This window comes from Eupeodes corollae, chromosome 1 (assembly GCF_945859685.1).
Source record: "Eupeodes corollae chromosome 1, idEupCoro1.1, whole genome shotgun sequence".
Classification (NCBI taxonomy): Eukaryota; Metazoa; Arthropoda; class Insecta; order Diptera; family Syrphidae; genus Eupeodes; species Eupeodes corollae.
In genome coordinates, this window is record NC_079147.1 from 113,823,532 (window position 1) to 113,841,300 (window position 17,769).

The 17,769-nt window shown below is 32.7% G+C and overlaps 2 protein-coding genes across 2 annotated transcripts; one reads left to right on the forward strand and one right to left on the reverse strand.

Annotated features, from left to right (window-relative positions):
• The first annotated feature begins 2,542 nt into the window (after nucleotides 1–2,542).
• On the forward strand, nucleotides 2,543–8,173 carry LOC129939817 (pupal cuticle protein). The gene is made up of 2 exons (XM_056047978.1): nucleotides 2,543–2,755; nucleotides 6,742–8,173. The coding sequence occupies exons 1-2, from the start codon at nucleotides 2,744–2,746 to the stop codon at nucleotides 7,747–7,749; spliced, it is 1,020 nt and encodes a 339-aa protein (XP_055903953.1). The 5' UTR covers nucleotides 2,543–2,743; the 3' UTR covers nucleotides 7,750–8,173.
• Nucleotides 8,174–14,441: 6,268 nt separating this feature from the next.
• Nucleotides 14,442–17,261, reverse strand: LOC129942904 (uncharacterized). The gene is made up of 2 exons (XM_056052033.1): nucleotides 16,268–17,261; nucleotides 14,442–16,129 (listed from the first exon to the last, which is right to left on the reverse strand). Exons 1-2 carry the CDS (start codon nucleotides 17,259–17,261, stop codon nucleotides 14,442–14,444), a joined length of 2,682 nt encoding a protein of 893 aa, XP_055908008.1.
• Between the last annotated feature and the right edge of the window lie 508 nt (nucleotides 17,262–17,769).

The following is a 17,769-nucleotide window of genomic DNA, read 5'->3' on the forward strand; positions in this document are numbered from 1 at the left end:
GACAACGAAAAAAACGTTGCTAACGTACGGACATACGAACGTACGGACATACGAACGTACATACACACGCACGCACAGATATCTTTCTAAAAATCTTTTATTTCGACTCTAGGGACCTTGAAATTTTCAATTTGACAAATCGGCCCATTACAATAACTTCCTATGGAAAGTTTAAAAGGCATGGTTTGCTAAGCAGATTAGGTAGTTTTAGTTAGTTTTAAGTTATACTTTAAGGATCTAATTTCAACTAGTATTTAAGTAAATAAAAAAAAGACATTTAAATTAGTATTTTTTTTAAATTTTTGTAGTGAAATAGATCGTGCAGCCGGAAGTCAAAAGTATTAAGTATTATAGTTTAACTTTGACAGCCAATAGTTCAAAGCTTTGATTAACTATGCTAGTTTTATAAATATTTGTCTAGCTTTAAGATAGTTTAGATAGTTTACAAAATTTTTAAAAGTTTGAGCTTTCATGTCAACAAATACATCTGCTTCGAAATAATATCAACAATCAAAATATATGAACTGTATAGGTTGTGTATATACCATATGAGAAAAGTTTTACTTAACAGGTGAGGTTCCGCAGAAAACTTTCGGAATCCATGATCTTTTTTTAAAGAAAAGTAGTATTTTAAATATCTTAAATAAAATATAAAAGAAATGTGTGACCACATAAACTAAAAATTTATGAAAATGACTGTTCTAGAAATATGTATATCATTTTATTAAAAAGTTATATTCTGTAAAGTTTAATAAAAACATGACAACATTAAGTTTGATAAAAATAAAACAACATTGAGAAAGTTTTTTAATGAGTAATATAATTAGACATTTTTGGGGGATGTATAAAATCACAAATTTTTCATTGTAATTCTTTTTTTAAATTGAATTTCTTAATTAAAAGTGACAATTTCTTGCTCAAGTCTAACCAGCACAGAGATATTTCTGAAAAAGAAAATCGGCCATGGAACAGAATCATTGGATTAAGCCGGATTAAATCTCGCTAAACCTTGAAATAATGGAAGCAGCTTTACTTCAAGTCAAATCAAAACTCATAAATACAATTTATGATTGACACCTGTCTTAAAAAGAAAAGTTAATTAGTGATAATTATCTTCATCATTGGTAGGTTTTCGAACTCCTACATACAAATTATTTATTTTATTTCTAATTGCTTTTTCTTGTCAACTAATTGGTGTAAATGAGGTCTTTTTTTTATTTTTTGTTACGTAACTGCAATAATAAAGCTGAATAAATCTATAGAAAAAAAACCATTTACTGTTTTATAGATCAAAAGACTTGTATTGTCATACAATGTCCAGTAAACATTGTTTATTATGTATCTTGATATTTTTAGTATTAACTTAAGAATGTATGGCTTATAAAAATTAAGGTAAATTCCAAACCAAACCCACAAAAAAAATAGATCTTAAAGGGACATAGACTTAACGTGAGTTTTAATAAGTTCCTCAATGAAACTGCACTGCTGCCACAGAAGAAATAACTTGTACAGTTCCTCTTATCAACTTATAAACCACTTTACACTACAATCAAAAACCTAAAGTACAAACCCAAACTCCACTGGTGGTTACTTAAAATTCAAGAAGTAATCAAGCAAGTCTTAAAGTAATGACCGCCTGAGGAATGCCATTAAGAAATGACCAATTAACTTTGTTTTTTTATTGTTTAATAACTTGCATCAAGGTTTTTCTTTTCTCGTTTTCCCCGAGTAGTATTGTTCATGTAAGACCTATTTTGGGTTTTTTCTTCTATTTCTGGCGGCGGCGGCGCGCACACAGGTGGAAAAGTAAGAAAGAAACAAACAGAAATCTATCTCCGGTTAGCGTATGTACTCAGACTCACTGTACTTGCACGTAAATTGTTTCCACAATCGATTGTAATGTGTCCATCATGTTCAAGTTTAGTTCCTTAATATCATAAAGACTGCTGGATTATGAAAGTAGTCGTATCTAGATACACTGATATACCTGGCTGTCTCTTAAATTTAACAATTATTTTTTTAAAGAACAACAACATAACAATTTAAAAATGGGGGTTGGGCGGTTGCCTATGAGAATAGGCTAGAAAATGCGGTTCAGCGCCGCGAAAGCAAGGTCATGGATTGGATCACTATTTACTATGGCTACAATCCTATGCAAGTTAAGAATTTAGTTGTTTTTTCGGCTATAGCTAAAGACGCGAATGTTAACGAATCGGCTTCCCCATCATTTAGGTATAGCAACAGAGTTGGTGCGGTGAAGCGGCACGACTTGATTCCACGCACAAAATGCAATTAAATTCCATCAAAGTGGTGCAAGTCAGCGCACACAAAGAAGCAAGTGCCTAACTGACTTATATTGGCACCAAAAGGGGTTATGCTGTAGGATGCCGGGCATGGCCTGGCCACCCCACCACAATCATTTACCATCACCACCACCACCAGCAACACCTTCTTTACCTGGGGGGGAAAGAAAAAACAATTCGTATTCTTCGAAGCAAGCAGTTTGTATCTTGTCGGTATATATTGGGGCCCCTCTCAGGTGATCAGCACAGTTTGTTAACAGTCCTAGTCGATTCTAGGAGGTTTCAACTAATTCCGATCGTAAAACTTAGTCTAACAGCTAACCTATATCCCGAGTGTTAGAGTGTTTCCATAAGAGTGTCGTGTGTTGTGTCCTTGCCATAAATATAATTTCAAAACAATCTATTTACCTTCCTGCAAAAACAATAAAAGGAATATCACAATGAAACCATTCGTAAGTATCACGTTCATGTTCATTGATCGCTCGTCTTTGCCTGTGACTATGGCTGTGATATATTAGCGGTAACATCTTGTTCGGGCCAAATTCCATCAGTAGGCTTTGTGTGGCGTGTGAACGAATTAAACATTATTGTTATGTGAGGAGATCGATGCATCTCATGTCATATAAGATATATAACCTATATGTTGAACCCGAGTGGTCTGACCGTTTGCCATTTTACCCATTACCTACATATTAGCCATTATAATGTTGGTTGGCTTTCTGTGCCTGTGCTTGAGATTTCTTGCGAAATCGTAACGCGTTACGGTTGAATAAGTTTGTTATCAAATTACACAGTTAAGCGGGAAAAAAGAGTTATTAGAGCAATCTGCATCGAGATAGATTGCCACTGGCTATATGCTACAATATGGCTTTATACTTTTGGGGCACAACCTGTTGATGGAGTTTGGAGTCCGTTTGGGTGCGCAGGCATGCGGTTACACTATGAGTGTGATTGCGAAACTAAGAGTTATTTTAGTCCCATTTTTTTGTTTAACTTTGTAAAATTTTTACTTTGTCTGTCCGTTTGTCTACAAAACAATAAATACTAAGAAGAAAAATGGTTTAAAGTTAATTATTTGACTTTTGACATTTGTTTCTCAATATTTTTTCCTTTTTTTGATGAATTAAATATTTTTCTGAGGTTTCTACAAATCTATATATGTACATATGTACATACATATGCACATAATAATATTGTACACTTTATTATTGACTATTATGAACCTATTTGATTGGTGACAGCCAATTTTAAAAATGAAACAATTTTAATTTAAAACATAATCAGTTAATCGTGGTATGCCACGATTTAAGCCGACAAATTGAATAATAGGTATTTTGTGTTGATATTAAAATTTCTGTTATGTATTACGATGGTCATAACAATAAATCTAATTGACACTTTAATGTGTCTTAATTCAAATCTTTATACATATTTTTACAAATATTTTAACATAACAATACACATTTGAAGGTTGGCTACACACCTTTCATTGCTATGCAAGTACGTTTCGAATAATAAGTATTAGATTTAATTAGGTGTCATTAACATAAAGTTATTTGCATGGTCGTAGTATCCGTAGCATGATGGTTAGTGCGTTATACTGTCAGGGATCTTGGGTTCCATTCCTGATTTTTGCATATAAAGTTATTTTCGCCGGTACTGCCGCTTGCAGCGAATTGACAAATCTTCCAAGAGTAATTCTTGTCTTGAAAATTACTTTGGGAAGTTTGTCGTTCGGATTAGTCTTAAAACTGTATGTCCCCTCCGTCCCTGAAAGCAGTACCCGCAGACAGGAATTGTTGAGAGCTGCAAGTCACTAAGCCCCAGTTCTCAACAGACTGTTACGCCACCTAGCTTATTAACTTTCCATATTATATTATTGTAATATAACCGATTTTTCGAATTGAAAATTTGACATTTCTCGACATTTTAAGGTTCCTAGAATCGAAATAAAATATTTTCGTTAAGCTTTTTGCGTCGTCTATATATGTAAATAAATGAAAACTGAAAAATAATTGTCACGTCGAATATTTTACGAAAAGATTTTATCTCCGAAATAATTAAATGCAACGCAGAACAGCATTTTTGACATCCGGTAAGGTTTTGATAAAAATCGAATTCTTTTCAAAATTCAATAAAAATTTGAAAAACATCGAATCTACAGTTTTTTACAAAAAATAAAAACCTAAAAAAATGTTACAAAAACTTAATGAAAATTGATCTTTGACTCAAATATATTTTCAAAAATTAAAGATATTGAATTTGTAAAAGTGTCCAACTCTCAGTTTTGTTTGTATAAAAATTAAAACCTACAAGAATTAGTATGCAAAATTCTTAAAAATTGATGTTCGATTCTCGATGAATAAACGAAGGTATTGAAAATTGTTTTCATTCTGTAAAAAATGGTGTTTTTTAAGTAAGATATTGTTCTAAGAAAAATCTAGCCTGCATTTGTTTATAAAAGAAACACAAATTTTCAAGAAATTCTGCTAAAATTAGTAAAAATGGATATTCGACTAAAAATCTCGTTGGCAAAATTAGATTCAAAAATCAAAATATTTCATCATATTGAAATACAGTTGATAACTTTTAGTTAATTTTACAAAAATCCAACTGTTAACATGAATTACTTTTCCGCTCAAGTATTAGAAGGACAGGGAAAGATATTGACTTCACTCAAAATATTTGTTATAAATATTTTGTTAAAGCTTAAAGCACGACGATCGACAGATATCAGTGTGGGTCGCATCCCAACCATGAATAATTCAGTCTTAGAAAAATTTACATATTTTTGACGATTTGTAATGTGTTGCTTGATTTTTTTAAAAGCGCATGAGTCAAGCGTTCTCTTGAATTATTTTATTAATTTTCAAGCTTTTTTAAGGTTTTTAGTATTAGGGCAATATATTGTACCACAAATTCTATCACACTTAGATGTTTTCTAATAGAAGATTTTAGAAAATCTCAAGTTCTGCGTCGTCATTGTCAATTTCTATAGCCGAGTGTTGACTGTTTTGTTTCACAAGTAAAGTTTGAATTTTCTCCCAGTGATCTGATATATTATACTCTTCGGCTAATTAACATCTAATGGGAGACATAGGTTTTAAAATGCGTTTCTGACGAGACTCTATATGTGCAAAAAGAGTGAGTCACTAACAAAGTTCATAACAAAACCCATTTAATGGTGATCAAACTCACAACGTTTATAAATTAACTTCTTCATAATTGCATTTAGAGTACAAATATCAAAAGAAATGCAATTGAAAGTTTTTTTTTTAATCGAAAATAATCTCTTTTTAACAGTCAAGTGGAATTTGTAAGAAATACCATTTCATTGAGCAATGTGTAATTAAAAAACAATTTACATACTCGTACGCATTACTCTCTTGCTGTTTGTATAAGACGTAAGACCTTTATACTTCACACCGATGCTGGTGGCCTGCAGATCAAATTCCAGCACACATTGCCAGCGAGAAATAATTGTTTGCGAAGAATGTTGACCAATCTTTAAAGAGTAGGCCTCTTTTGATATCTTAAATTGAATAGATGCTGCTCTTTTCACTGAAGTTTAAAAAATAAAGTAAGATCGAAAGCATTTAATTTTATAGGTGTCGGTTCCTTGATTACAAAGATTTTTTCAATAAGATACTTTTCTCAGTTCTTACCAATTATTGTTTTGTCAACGGTCATAATGTTGACCTTTTGTACTGAATCTTTAGAAATTTCTTCTTGGAATTACTTTAAAAGTAACTCTAACTTCTTCTAGAAATGTTTGTTTTTTCAGAACATTAAAAAAGACTTGGGAATCAATTCGAATAAACAAAGTTTTTGCAAAGTTATTTTACTGCGAAGACAAATTTATGTATGCTTATTTAATTTTTACTCAAGACGATGTACCTCCTTAAGGAACTGCTAGCTATCCATATATTTCTTCTCATCATCTTCTAGATAGTGGCACAATTTCCAATTAACGAAAATGTTATCATACCATCGTGTTGCATACACTTTTGTCGTATAAAATATATTTTTTGAATTTATAGTTTCCACTGTGCAAGATATTTGTGTGTTGATTATAAAACTAAACTTGTTGGTTTGCTTCAATAAGTTTCAAATTATTAAGTGGAGTGATGTAGAAAATGTAATGCCTTCATTTGAATTAGTTTAAGTAAATGTTAATTTAATGTTGACGAACAAAGCAGAAAATAAATAGAGCATGGAATTTAGAGAATTTCGATATTTGATGCAGTTTGTTTCGTGGAGAATTTATTCATTAGTTTTTAATGAACTTCTACTATTTACCTACTCGAAGCTTTTGTAATTGAAATTGGGATTTCATTTTTTAGGAAACAAACCTTTTGTTATTGCATTTACTTAAAATAGACTAGGTTTTGGTTTCGTTAATTTTCTTAATCTTTTATTAATCAATTTATTTTTCTAGATCATTTTGGCTGCGTTCTTGGTGTCAACATGCTCAGCTTCGATATATGGTGCCCTCTCAACTCAATATCACACCCAAGATAAACTTGGTCAATATTCATATGGCTATGCGGATCCAAACTCACAAAAAAATGAAGTCCGCTTACATGATGGTGTGACACGTGGATCGTATTCGTATGTGGATGCTAATGGTCATGTGCAATCGGTGTCATATGTTGCAGATCCTCATAATGGATTTAATGCTGTTGGAACAAATTTCCCCAAAGGACCAGCACCCGGACCAATTGCCCATGCAGCTCCATTGGCTTATGCCGTTCCAGCTCATGCTGCTCCCGTTGCGCTACACAATGGCGTGCCAATCGATACTCCTGAAGTTCAATTGGCTAAAGCAGCTCATTTCGCTGCTCACGCTGCAGCACGTTCCGGCCATCACCTCTACAAAAGATCTCTGTACCCCGGACCATGGGCATACGCTCCACAACACGTGCCAGTGATCGTCAATGGTGTCCCTGTAGAAACCCCCGAAGTTCAACATGCTAAGGCTGCCCATTATGCCGCTCATGCCGAGGCTCGTGGTCATTTACCTTCAAATGGAGCTCCAATTGATACTCCTGAGGTTCAACATGCTAAGGCTGCTCACTATGCCGCTCACAGTGCAGCCCGCGCTGGAATCCCAGTTGTGCCACAATCGTACCACGTGCCAATCATCCACAATGGTGTTCCTGTAGACACACCCGAAGTCCAACACGCTCGATCTGCCCATTATGCTGCTCTAGCTGAGGCATCTGCCCGTGCTGGAAGTGGACCGGCTCCTCACTATGCTCCCACCTACAACCACGGACCAATCCACATCCCTGTGATTCAAAATGGAGTACCTGTTGACACACCTGAAGTACAACATGCTAGAGCCGCTCACCTTAATGCATTGGCTGCTGCCAGCCATGGAAGCGCCCCAGCTGGATACGCTGAAGATGACGGACAGTACCGCGAACATTACAATCAATGGTAACAATAGCGACAACCTGCAAACACCTTATTCTCATCTCACCACCCACTGCCACAGCAGGAGAGGACCACTAACAAGGGTCTTGCCTGGATAAATAACCTAATAGATGCATCCTCTTTATCCCTCCTCTGATGCCAATCAAAACGTAATCTTCTATCAATCAATCATAATCACACTCAAATCATTAACGATATATGACTTATGAAAAGCCCGAGCATTTAACCCCTGCGTATGAATGCAACGGTATCGAATTTAATTAATATAAAAAATATATCTTAGTCAATACAGGCTACAAACACAGGCACTCACATGTACATACCAATATAATTTTACAAATGTAAACGTCTTTTATTTTTATTATTTTTATTATTACAAAGCAAATGAAATAAAAAAATCATACAAAATAATACAAAAAAATTTAAAATTATATTTTGCAAGTTGTCTTTTTCTTCCTTCCTTAATATTATTTTAAGCTGTGGACAAAATTGTGAGCATTATTTTTCTTTTTGTTAGCTTAGACATTGATTCAAATTGTATTATCCAGCCTAGCTTTCGAGTCAAAGTGAGGTAATTTGTTGAAATAATATTTATGTTATAAATAATAACAATTAGTCAAAAAATAGTAAATGCGTAAAATCGTCTATATCACGTAGAATGGTTTTAATTTTGGGATTTTAAATCTGATAAATCAAACTCTCAAAAATTAATGTTTTTTTGCCAACTATATCTTAATATTTTAATTGTAAATACTTAACTACTTGCGATGACGCTATAGTTGTATGTGAACTAGGGCCTCATCCAAGAAACTTCTCCATCTAGTTTGGTCTCTATGTACATGTATCCAGCTGATCCTCTACTGGGTTTACATGCGGTCTACGTGACCAAGGCATCTCAGGCGTTTGACTTTAATTCAACGGGCTAAGTCTACGTCACTGTACGCCCACCCTCTTTTCTACTCACTTTCTTTGCAGACGGGAGTGTAGATGACGCGAAGAAATGATATCTCTAACAGAGCCAAGGCGCTTTCAATCGCTATTGCTGCTTTTGCATCGTATACCAGAACGATGATGATGAGGGTGTCATATGGCTACATTTTATGCCATAACTATCTCAAAGCCTCGTGCTTGGTCCTAATAATCACAAAAGCCCTCTTGAATCGGTAGAACGATTATCAGCTTAAGCGAGAAATTTGATAGACTTTTGAAAGATATTGCTTTTAATGTTGACGTGAGAGCTCTGCTTTATTCCTTCAAGGACAGTGTTAAAGTTTAAAGAAATCACATGGGAGCTCGTATAAATTCCCCTTTTATTCAGTATCAGTTAAACCATCACATGGGAGCTCGTATAAGGTCTCCTTTTATTCAGTATCAGTTAAACCATACTGAGGTTCCATTCATAAGACCAGCTTACTTTCGACCACATTTTACAAAAAAGTTAGTTTATGCTTCCATCAATCAAATTATTTTTAGGTACCTACTTTGAAAAGTTCGTCATATGAGAATTTTGATGCAACACTTTTTACATGAAGACGCGATTGTTGACTGTTTTCTTCTATTTAGAATAGATCATCAGATATGGTTACAAATTTAATTCTTTGTGGAATGAGAAATTTTATTCCGAATAGGGTAGAATTTATCGAACATAAAAAGAACTCATGGTTTGATTCGAGCTGTAAAGAGGTAATTAGGATCAGAGATGTAAGTTTCCGGATTTATAAAGCCAACCCCACTGAGGAAAACCGGGATAAGTTCAAACAAACTAGAAAGACTTGCAACGGCCACATTCGACGAACCAAATTTTTGCATCACCAGAAATTTAAGCAAAAAATACCACAATGTCACAAAGGTAGTAAACATTTCTGGTCATTTGTAAAAAACGTACGAAACACCACGTCATTCTCGGTTTCAACGCTTGTCCACAATGACTCTCCCTATGTGGGCTCGATCGATAAAGCCAATTTGCTGTTAATTCGACGCTACCAGAGAGTGTCATGAGTCCTCCTGTTCTTGAGAACGTAAACGATTCTATGGGACGAATCTTTTTTCGCACTCGTGCAGTTGCAAGAGTACTGAGAGAACTTGGCATACACAAATCCGCTGGCCCGGATAGTATTCCCCCTATTATTCTGAAGAGGTGTTCTTCAACGCTGGCAAAACCACTGCGTAAGCTTTTCCATCTTTTCTACTCCACAGATCTCTTTCCGAGCGGATGGAAAACAGCATTTGTACAGCCTGTCCCTAAAAATGGCGAATCATCCTACCCTCTAACTATCGTCCAATAGCACTCACGTTCCTTCTTTCCAAGGTCATGGAAACGCTGATTAATTATCAGCTTAAGAAATATATTGAAGAACATTAAGAAGCTTTAATGACCGGCAGTATGGCTTTCGTAGCATAAGGTCCACTGGTGATCTCATGGTTTATCTCACCGAACACTGGAACAAATCTTTACATCGTTTTGGAGAAAGTAAGATTATTGCACTTGATATTTCAAAAGCATTTGATTGAGTTTGGCACCAAGCTCTTTATGTAATGCGTGCTTTTGGTATAGATAAATTCCTTCTTCGTTGGGTTAGAAATTACCTTTTGGACCGTTCAATTCAAGTAGTGTTGGACGGGTTCAAATCTGATATTCACAAAATAAACGCTGGTGTGCCCCAGGGCTCCGTTTCGTCTCCGACGCTCTTCCTTATTATTATAAACGATCTTTTGTCTGAAACTTCTAACCCATTAAATTGTTTCGCTGATGACAGTACCCTCAGCCTTTCATATTCGTTTTTAGATTTTCATTCTTGTCCTTCGGATGTGGAACTTCAACGGCAGCATATGATAAGCACATTAAATTCTGATCTCGACAAGCCATAATCTTAAAGTTTTGAAAAGATATTTGAGTTGAAAATCAATTCTAACCAACTTTTGTTATATGTATGTTCTTTTAATTTTTTAATTTTTGTAAAAAAAAACTGACAATTCGACTTTCTGAAAATTGACAACATAATTGTTTAAAAAATAAAAGTAGTTTAAAGCCAATATCTCCAAATTTTGAAAAGATATTTGAGTCGAAATTCAATTTTTACCAACTTTTATTAATTTTTTTGTTTAGGTTTTTATTTTTTGTCAAAAAAAACTTTCAATTAATTTTTCTCAAAATTTTTCAGAACGTTGTAAACAATATTTCTTATAAGTAAAAATTAGTTTGAAGCCATAATCTCAATTTTTAAGAAGATATTTGAGTCGACAATCAATTTTTACTAACTTTGAGCAATCTTTCTTAGATTTTTATGTTTTATAAAAAAAACGGTCAATTCGATTTTTCTCAAAATTTTACCAAATGTAAAAAACTTAATTTTTCGTTGCACAAAATTGTTTTGGGAATAAAATCATTTTTCATTCGTAAAATTTATGATGTAACAATTTTTGTTCAGTTTTTTTGATTTATAAAAAATACCGTTAATTTCCGTTAACCAAAAAGTTGTTTGATATCATGTTACAATGTATTGTATACAATTTAATTCAAGTGTCTTGTGTTTTTGGTTCGTAAGATATTAAAGGTTAACCAAAACGTTAATTTTTTTTTAAACTGCTATGGTAAGAAAACCGCCTACGCAATGTTCTTGAGAGCCCTTTCTGCATCTTTCTGCCTCATTATCTGTATAACAAAATTTATTTAAAGTCGATACCTCTTTTGGTTCTTGAGCAATGGACGACGAACAAAACGTCGCGAACGTACGGACGTACAGACATCTTTCTAAAAATCTTTTATTTCGACTCTAGTCACGTCGAGAAATATCAAAATTTTAAATTTGACAAATCGGACCTATTACAATAACTTGCTATGGGAAGCTAAAAATTCTGCACCAACTCTTATATCGGCTTAATAATACTAAATGATGACAAATATCAATGTTTTCATTTTTAATTTTTTTAAAAATATTAAATTTTTTTGTTTAATGAATCAATATTTCCTACGTTACCCGTGTTTTTTTGGCATTCTATAAATACTATAGTAGAAAATTCTTAAGAAAACCCATCGGTAGAAGCAACATTTTTGTATTTAAAGATTGGTACAATTGAAAGAAGACCTGTCAGAATAATAAAAAACAAAAAAAAAACCAATCAGAAGGAATTATGTAGCTTATAAGCTAAAATAAGTGTTTATTTACCTTTTTCTGTTTTCTTTTTAAAGAGGGAAACTCTTTAGCTTTCAAACTTGGCGGTCGATTTCAAAGTTTTTACAAAAGAATTTGACATAAAATAAAAACTTCAAGAAGGGGATTTGTTCCCCTACATTAATTTGTGGTTTTGAATTGGGCTTGAAGCTCGTCTCAATTCTTTATATACCTGAATCGAGATCAAATGTGCAACGAAAAATAACGTTTTTAACATCTGGTAAGATTTTGAGAAAAATCAGATTAACAGTTTTTTTTTTATAAAAAATAAAAACCAAAAACAAAATTACTATAAGTTGGTAAAAATTTAATTTTGACTTGAGATATTGGCTTTAAAATAATTTTATCTTTTAAAAAATATTGTTGTCAATATTCAATAAAATTTTGAGAAAAATCTAATTGACAGTTTTTTTACAAATAATAAAAACTTAAAACAAAATTTAACAAAAGTTTGTAAAAATCGATTTTGAACTCAAATATTTTTTCAAAAACTTGAATTTGACTTTTAGGAACATTCTTGCAGAATTATAGTCAATATGTTTTCGTATGCAATGTTTCCCTGGATCTATGCTGTGTGGTATATTTAAAAAAAACTAAAACATTATTTTGAAATCAGTGCCAGTTTAAAAAATCGTTTTAAAAAAATTCGTATTTTTAACCAAACAAAATTGTTGCATGAGATTTCTCTACAAGTGTCCCTATTACTTCAATCACCGAAAATGTAAATCCTTATTAACTTAATGCTATGCATGACACATATCGTTTGTGTTCTGAACATATTAAATGTTAATATTACATATTTTTGTATGATGTGTAGGCTTTACTTAAGAAAAAAACGTAGGCAATTTTAAATTGGTATTTGCCATAGACGTACATAATATGTATGTACATATATTCTCGTATGTGTGTTAATAGAAATTCTTTTGTACGCCTATAGCAAACATTCCATCTTTTATTCTCCTACTGACAATGAAGGAGCACTGCAGACAATTTGTAGGGTTTGGGCATATATTATTAAAATAAAATATTCAAATATATAAAACAGCAAAATAATTAATTCCTCTGTGAATTAATGATTTTTCATCACAGAAAATCAGAGTGTGTGATTTAATTGAATTAATTAAAATAACTAATTACACCTGGCTGAGTAAGTGCCAGCCTACTTTATAGCCTAATTTGCGTGTACACCTTTCATGATGTTTTGATTTTATTTCGTTTGTACATATGTTTATACAAACATAAATCGTTGAGAAATTTAATACACGCATATGGGTTTACCCAGCTGTAGCATATTTGGTCATTTTAATTTGTAAAGTATTCAAATCTTGATTAACTTGAAGTAATTAAGTGGTAGGTAGAGAGACATATTGGAATGACAGATCCTCTTTCATATTTACCTAACAATAATATTTTATAAAACAAATTAAAGCTACTCAAAACTTTTTAAAACATTAACAGTATACAAATAGCAAACAAACAGATACAGGATTAAGTTGTCATTTAGATAGAGAAGAGCTTACTAATCGTGTTTTTAAGGATTCCATATTATAGTGAAGTAAGAGATTGTCAAAAAAACGACAGCAGATGTCCAGTTTTCATATTTGAAAGTTGATAAAAATACAACAGAACATTTGTCAAAACTTTCAACAAAATTGTAAAAAAATTAGCAAGATTTAGACAAAGGCCGTGTTTCAGCAAACACTTTCACTTTGAAAATTATGTTTCACTTAACGCAAATTTGCAGAGAGGGAATTATTGAAATAAAAAGATTTTATCCTTGCTACTCGTAAATACCTTTCACTGAAATCAAATTTGCAAAGTGCATAGTCTTTTCTAAAAAGTTAAAAAATTTGTTATTTTTTTTTTTTTGTTTCACTAAATAATAAACTTTGCAAATTATATTTAGAATTTTGAAAAAAAATTAATTTGCAAATAGCAGTTTGTTTTGAAAAGCTGTCGAGAATAAATTAATAAAGAGGCTGAGATGCTACCCACATTGATAATTTCCCATCCCGTCTGTCGATTTGTTTTTCTAAAAATTTTAACAAAATGTAAAAATACAATATTTTATAAATAAATAAATTAGGTGGCGCAACAGTCCATTAAGAACCAGGGTCTAGTGACTAACAACTCTCAACCATTCTTGTTTGCGAGTAATGTTATCTTAATATTTTGCTTGAGATAAAAAATTCGAAGATAATATCTTTCCTTATTCTCCTCATACTTGAGTCGAATTCATATCTTGTCAATTTATTGTTGTTTTTGTAGGTTTTCCTGCTTTTTTAAAGTTTTCGGTTACATCTTGCCCAAAGAATAACTAAAAATTATCAACAACATTTTAAATGAGTAAGTAAGTAAGTAAGTAAGTAATTCATTTATTGATTTTATAAAGTAATAACATGATTATTACAAAAATGAATTTATAAGCTATGGCATTGCCGTCAGCTCAGTTGGCAATAATATTTTAACAATTTAATTTCTTTTTTTTTTTTTTTTTGGTTTAAGAAGTTTACATTACAATTTTGTTTTAATCAAATTCAGTTATCAATAACATTCTATAATTATATGCACTTTTTAAGAATAAATAAAGATTTTTCCAGTTCGGGCCAATAAGTAAATTAACTGTTTCTTGCACCGTTAAATATTTAGCTCCTAAATATTGTTGTCTTTGTACTGCATAAATTGGGCACACTCCAATAAAGTGAAAGCAGTCCTCTTTTGATTTGAGGTTACACAATGTGCAAAACCGATCAAAACTTCCATTATATGGTGCACCGTTTAGCCCAAGGACCTCGCATCTAGTTTTAAATATTAAAGAGATTTGTTGGTAACTATGCGAATCACAAAAATAGTTATCAGCTTCTAGATTATAGTTGAGTTTTGAGTACAAGAATCTGCTATCCGACTGCTGGGCTTCCGCTACAAGCAACGCTCTCTGATTATCTTCAAACTTTTGTATTGTACGATACAACCGATCTTTTATTGTTATTCTATCGCCGGGAATTATGTTGGTATTTTCTCCATAGACTTCGCCAAGATTTCGCCATTTCTCCATCCACCAATCTTTATTTCGGATTTCATACTGTAGCATTTTCCATACGAGTCGTGATTCGGGGAAGTCGAGTACTTTTAGAATATAGTCGGCTTGTGTTTTAAGAGTACTAGTAAAAATTTTGGGTAAACCTGTTTCTAAGTAAATAGCATAATTTGGAGTTTTTATTGGTAGGTTGAACAATTTTTTGATGAAACTTCTTTGCAGCTTTTCCATTTCTTCAAATTCATCAGTTCCCCATACTTCTGCAGCGTAACACAATGTCGATTTAACGACTGAATCAAAGATTTTGTACTTTGTTGACAGACTAACGTGTTCATTGAACAAAACATTTTTCCAAGTAGAGTTTATAAGTTTCTGGCAAGTTTTAGTTTTTTCTTCAAAATGTGTTTTGAAATCAAGTGTTGTATTAAGCTTTACTCCCAAATAAGTATATTCTCTCACAACATCAAGACGGTTAGTTCCCAAGAACCAATTATAGTTTTGTGTTGGGTTACCCCGATTATTTCTTGAGAAAACCATTACCTTCGATTTATCTGTGTTAATGATAAGTCCCCACTTCTCACAGAATGAAACAAGGCGGTTTATCATCAATTGTAGATTTTGCGGATTTTCAGATAAAATTACCAAATCATCGGCGTACAAAAGAACATTTACTATGGTGCCTGCAATTCTGATTCCACCAGGTAGTTCAGTCACAACATCGTTTATAAAAAGTGCAAATAACAATGCACTAAGTGGGCATCCCTGCTTCACACCACTATCTGTTTCAAACCAATCCGATATATTGTTTCCATCCCAAACAGCAGCATTAGTTCCACAATACATTTCTTTGATGATCTGAATGAATTTGGTAGAAAGTCCGATTTGCGATAACTTGTACAAAAGCGCGTTTCTATGAATGAGATCGAAAGCCGCCTTAAAATCTACAAAAAGTGCGTACACCTTTTTGTTTCTCGCTTGAAAACCTTTCACTATTGCAGTTAGACTAAAAATGTGGTCGATAGTCGAGTAGTTTTTTCTGAATCCTGCCTGTAGTTCGGTCATGGTGTTGTTTTCATCAATCCATTTTTCAAGTCTAGCGACTAGAATTCCACAAAAGAGTTTGCCAATGGTGTTCATAAACGATATGCCACGGTAGTTTTCGGCTTTATCTAAAGCGCCTTTTTTGTGTATGGGGAAGATTACAGAGTTTTTAAAAGATTTTGGTACAATAGAGTTCGAAAAAATGTTGTCATACAATTTTTTGAGGTCCAACAGAAATACTGGCGTAGCATTTTTAAAAAATTCGTACGGGATACCATCTTCTCCCGGTGCCTTTCCATTTTTTGATTTTTTTAAGACATTTTCAATTTCCACCAAAGAGATTTCACAATCCAGAATATCATCGACGATAAGAGGTTCGGCAGTTAAAAAGGTTATGTTTCTTTGATCACGAAGTAGAGTTTGAAAGTACAGTGATAGGTGTGCTGCAGAAACGCCTGTACCTATTTTAAATTTAGAACCATTTATCTCTTTTGTTGCTTTCCAGAATTCTTTTGAGTTTTTAATATTTGCAAGTTGAATAGCTTTGTTGTTTTCCCAGTTGATTTTCTTCACACGACACATATTTTTATAAGAGGTGTTGGCTTCAGCATACCATTTCTTTAAAACTTCGGAATCTGTTTCTCTCCATGCGTGTAATAGAGCAAAGGATTTCTTACGGAACTTCGAGCATTCGGAGTCAAACCACTTTTGCTTGTAAAATTTTTCTCCAGTTGTCATTTTAATTGAAGAAGAACTCCTAATGCATGATATTACTTGCGAAGAGTATTCTTCTACCGACTCTGTGTTCAGCACCGTATTTGAAAAAAAGTTGTCTATAGCTTCATGGTATATATTTATTTTTTGTATTTTCCAGTTCATTCTTGGGAGCAAATTAAGAGTTTTTTCGTTTCTTATAGCATTATTAGTCCATTCAATAACTATAGGTAAATGATCGGAATAAGTTTTTGTTTGAACTTCAAACTTGGTTATAAGATCTACCCAGTCGTTATTTACTGCACAATAGTCTATCACAGATTTGCCTTGACCTCCAATGAAAGTATAATGACCTTCTCGATCCCCTTCGGTACAACCATTTAGAATACATAAATCATAGTTTTGAAGAATATCAAGAAGTTTTGTTCCATTTTGATTGTAGACGGTATCTTTGGATGTGCGGTTGTTATAAATGTTGGTAAGGTTTGTTTCTTGTAAGACAGTAGTTGCCGTCTGCATGTTTCCTATCCTTGCGTTTAAATCTCCAATTACCATTACGTTTTTACTCGATAAGTGAAATAGTACATTATTTAATTCTTCAGAATCTTCGATCCAGTTATTGCAGTTGATATAAAAAGGTACTATAAACATATTATTCTGTAGTAAATGTTTAACGACAGTATATCCGCATATGTCCACAAAGTCGTATGTTTTTAAGAGTGAAGTTCTGATCCCAAAAAGATTTCCGCCGCTTGCCCGGCCTTTCTTAGCTGTACGTGTTGCTGCTACCCATTTAAATGATAAAATAGCTTGATTTCAAAATATATTATTGCTAACGAGACTTTAAAAAGAAAACGAATTTTTAAAAATGAAGTAGCATTTTTTACAAATTTGTATTTCTTATATAAACAAATACAAATTGAATGAATGAAATTATTTTGAAGTTAATATTTTCTACTGTTCACGACACCGAACATCAATTATTACTTAATTGCGTAGATAGTATTGTTTGTAGATTTAGTTTTTTTATGAAAAAATAACTGAATGTCTAAAACAATATTTT

Excerpts from the sequence above, each read along its gene's own strand:
- LOC129942904 (XM_056052033.1), bottom strand. The coding sequence starts at position 17,261 with ATGGTAATTGGAGATTTAAACGCAAGGATAGGAAACATGCAGACGGCA. Across the intron at positions 16,130-16,267 it reads AAAGGCACCGGGAGAAGATG|GCGCTTTAGATAAAGCCGAA; the intron begins GTATCCCGTACG and ends TACACAAAAAAG.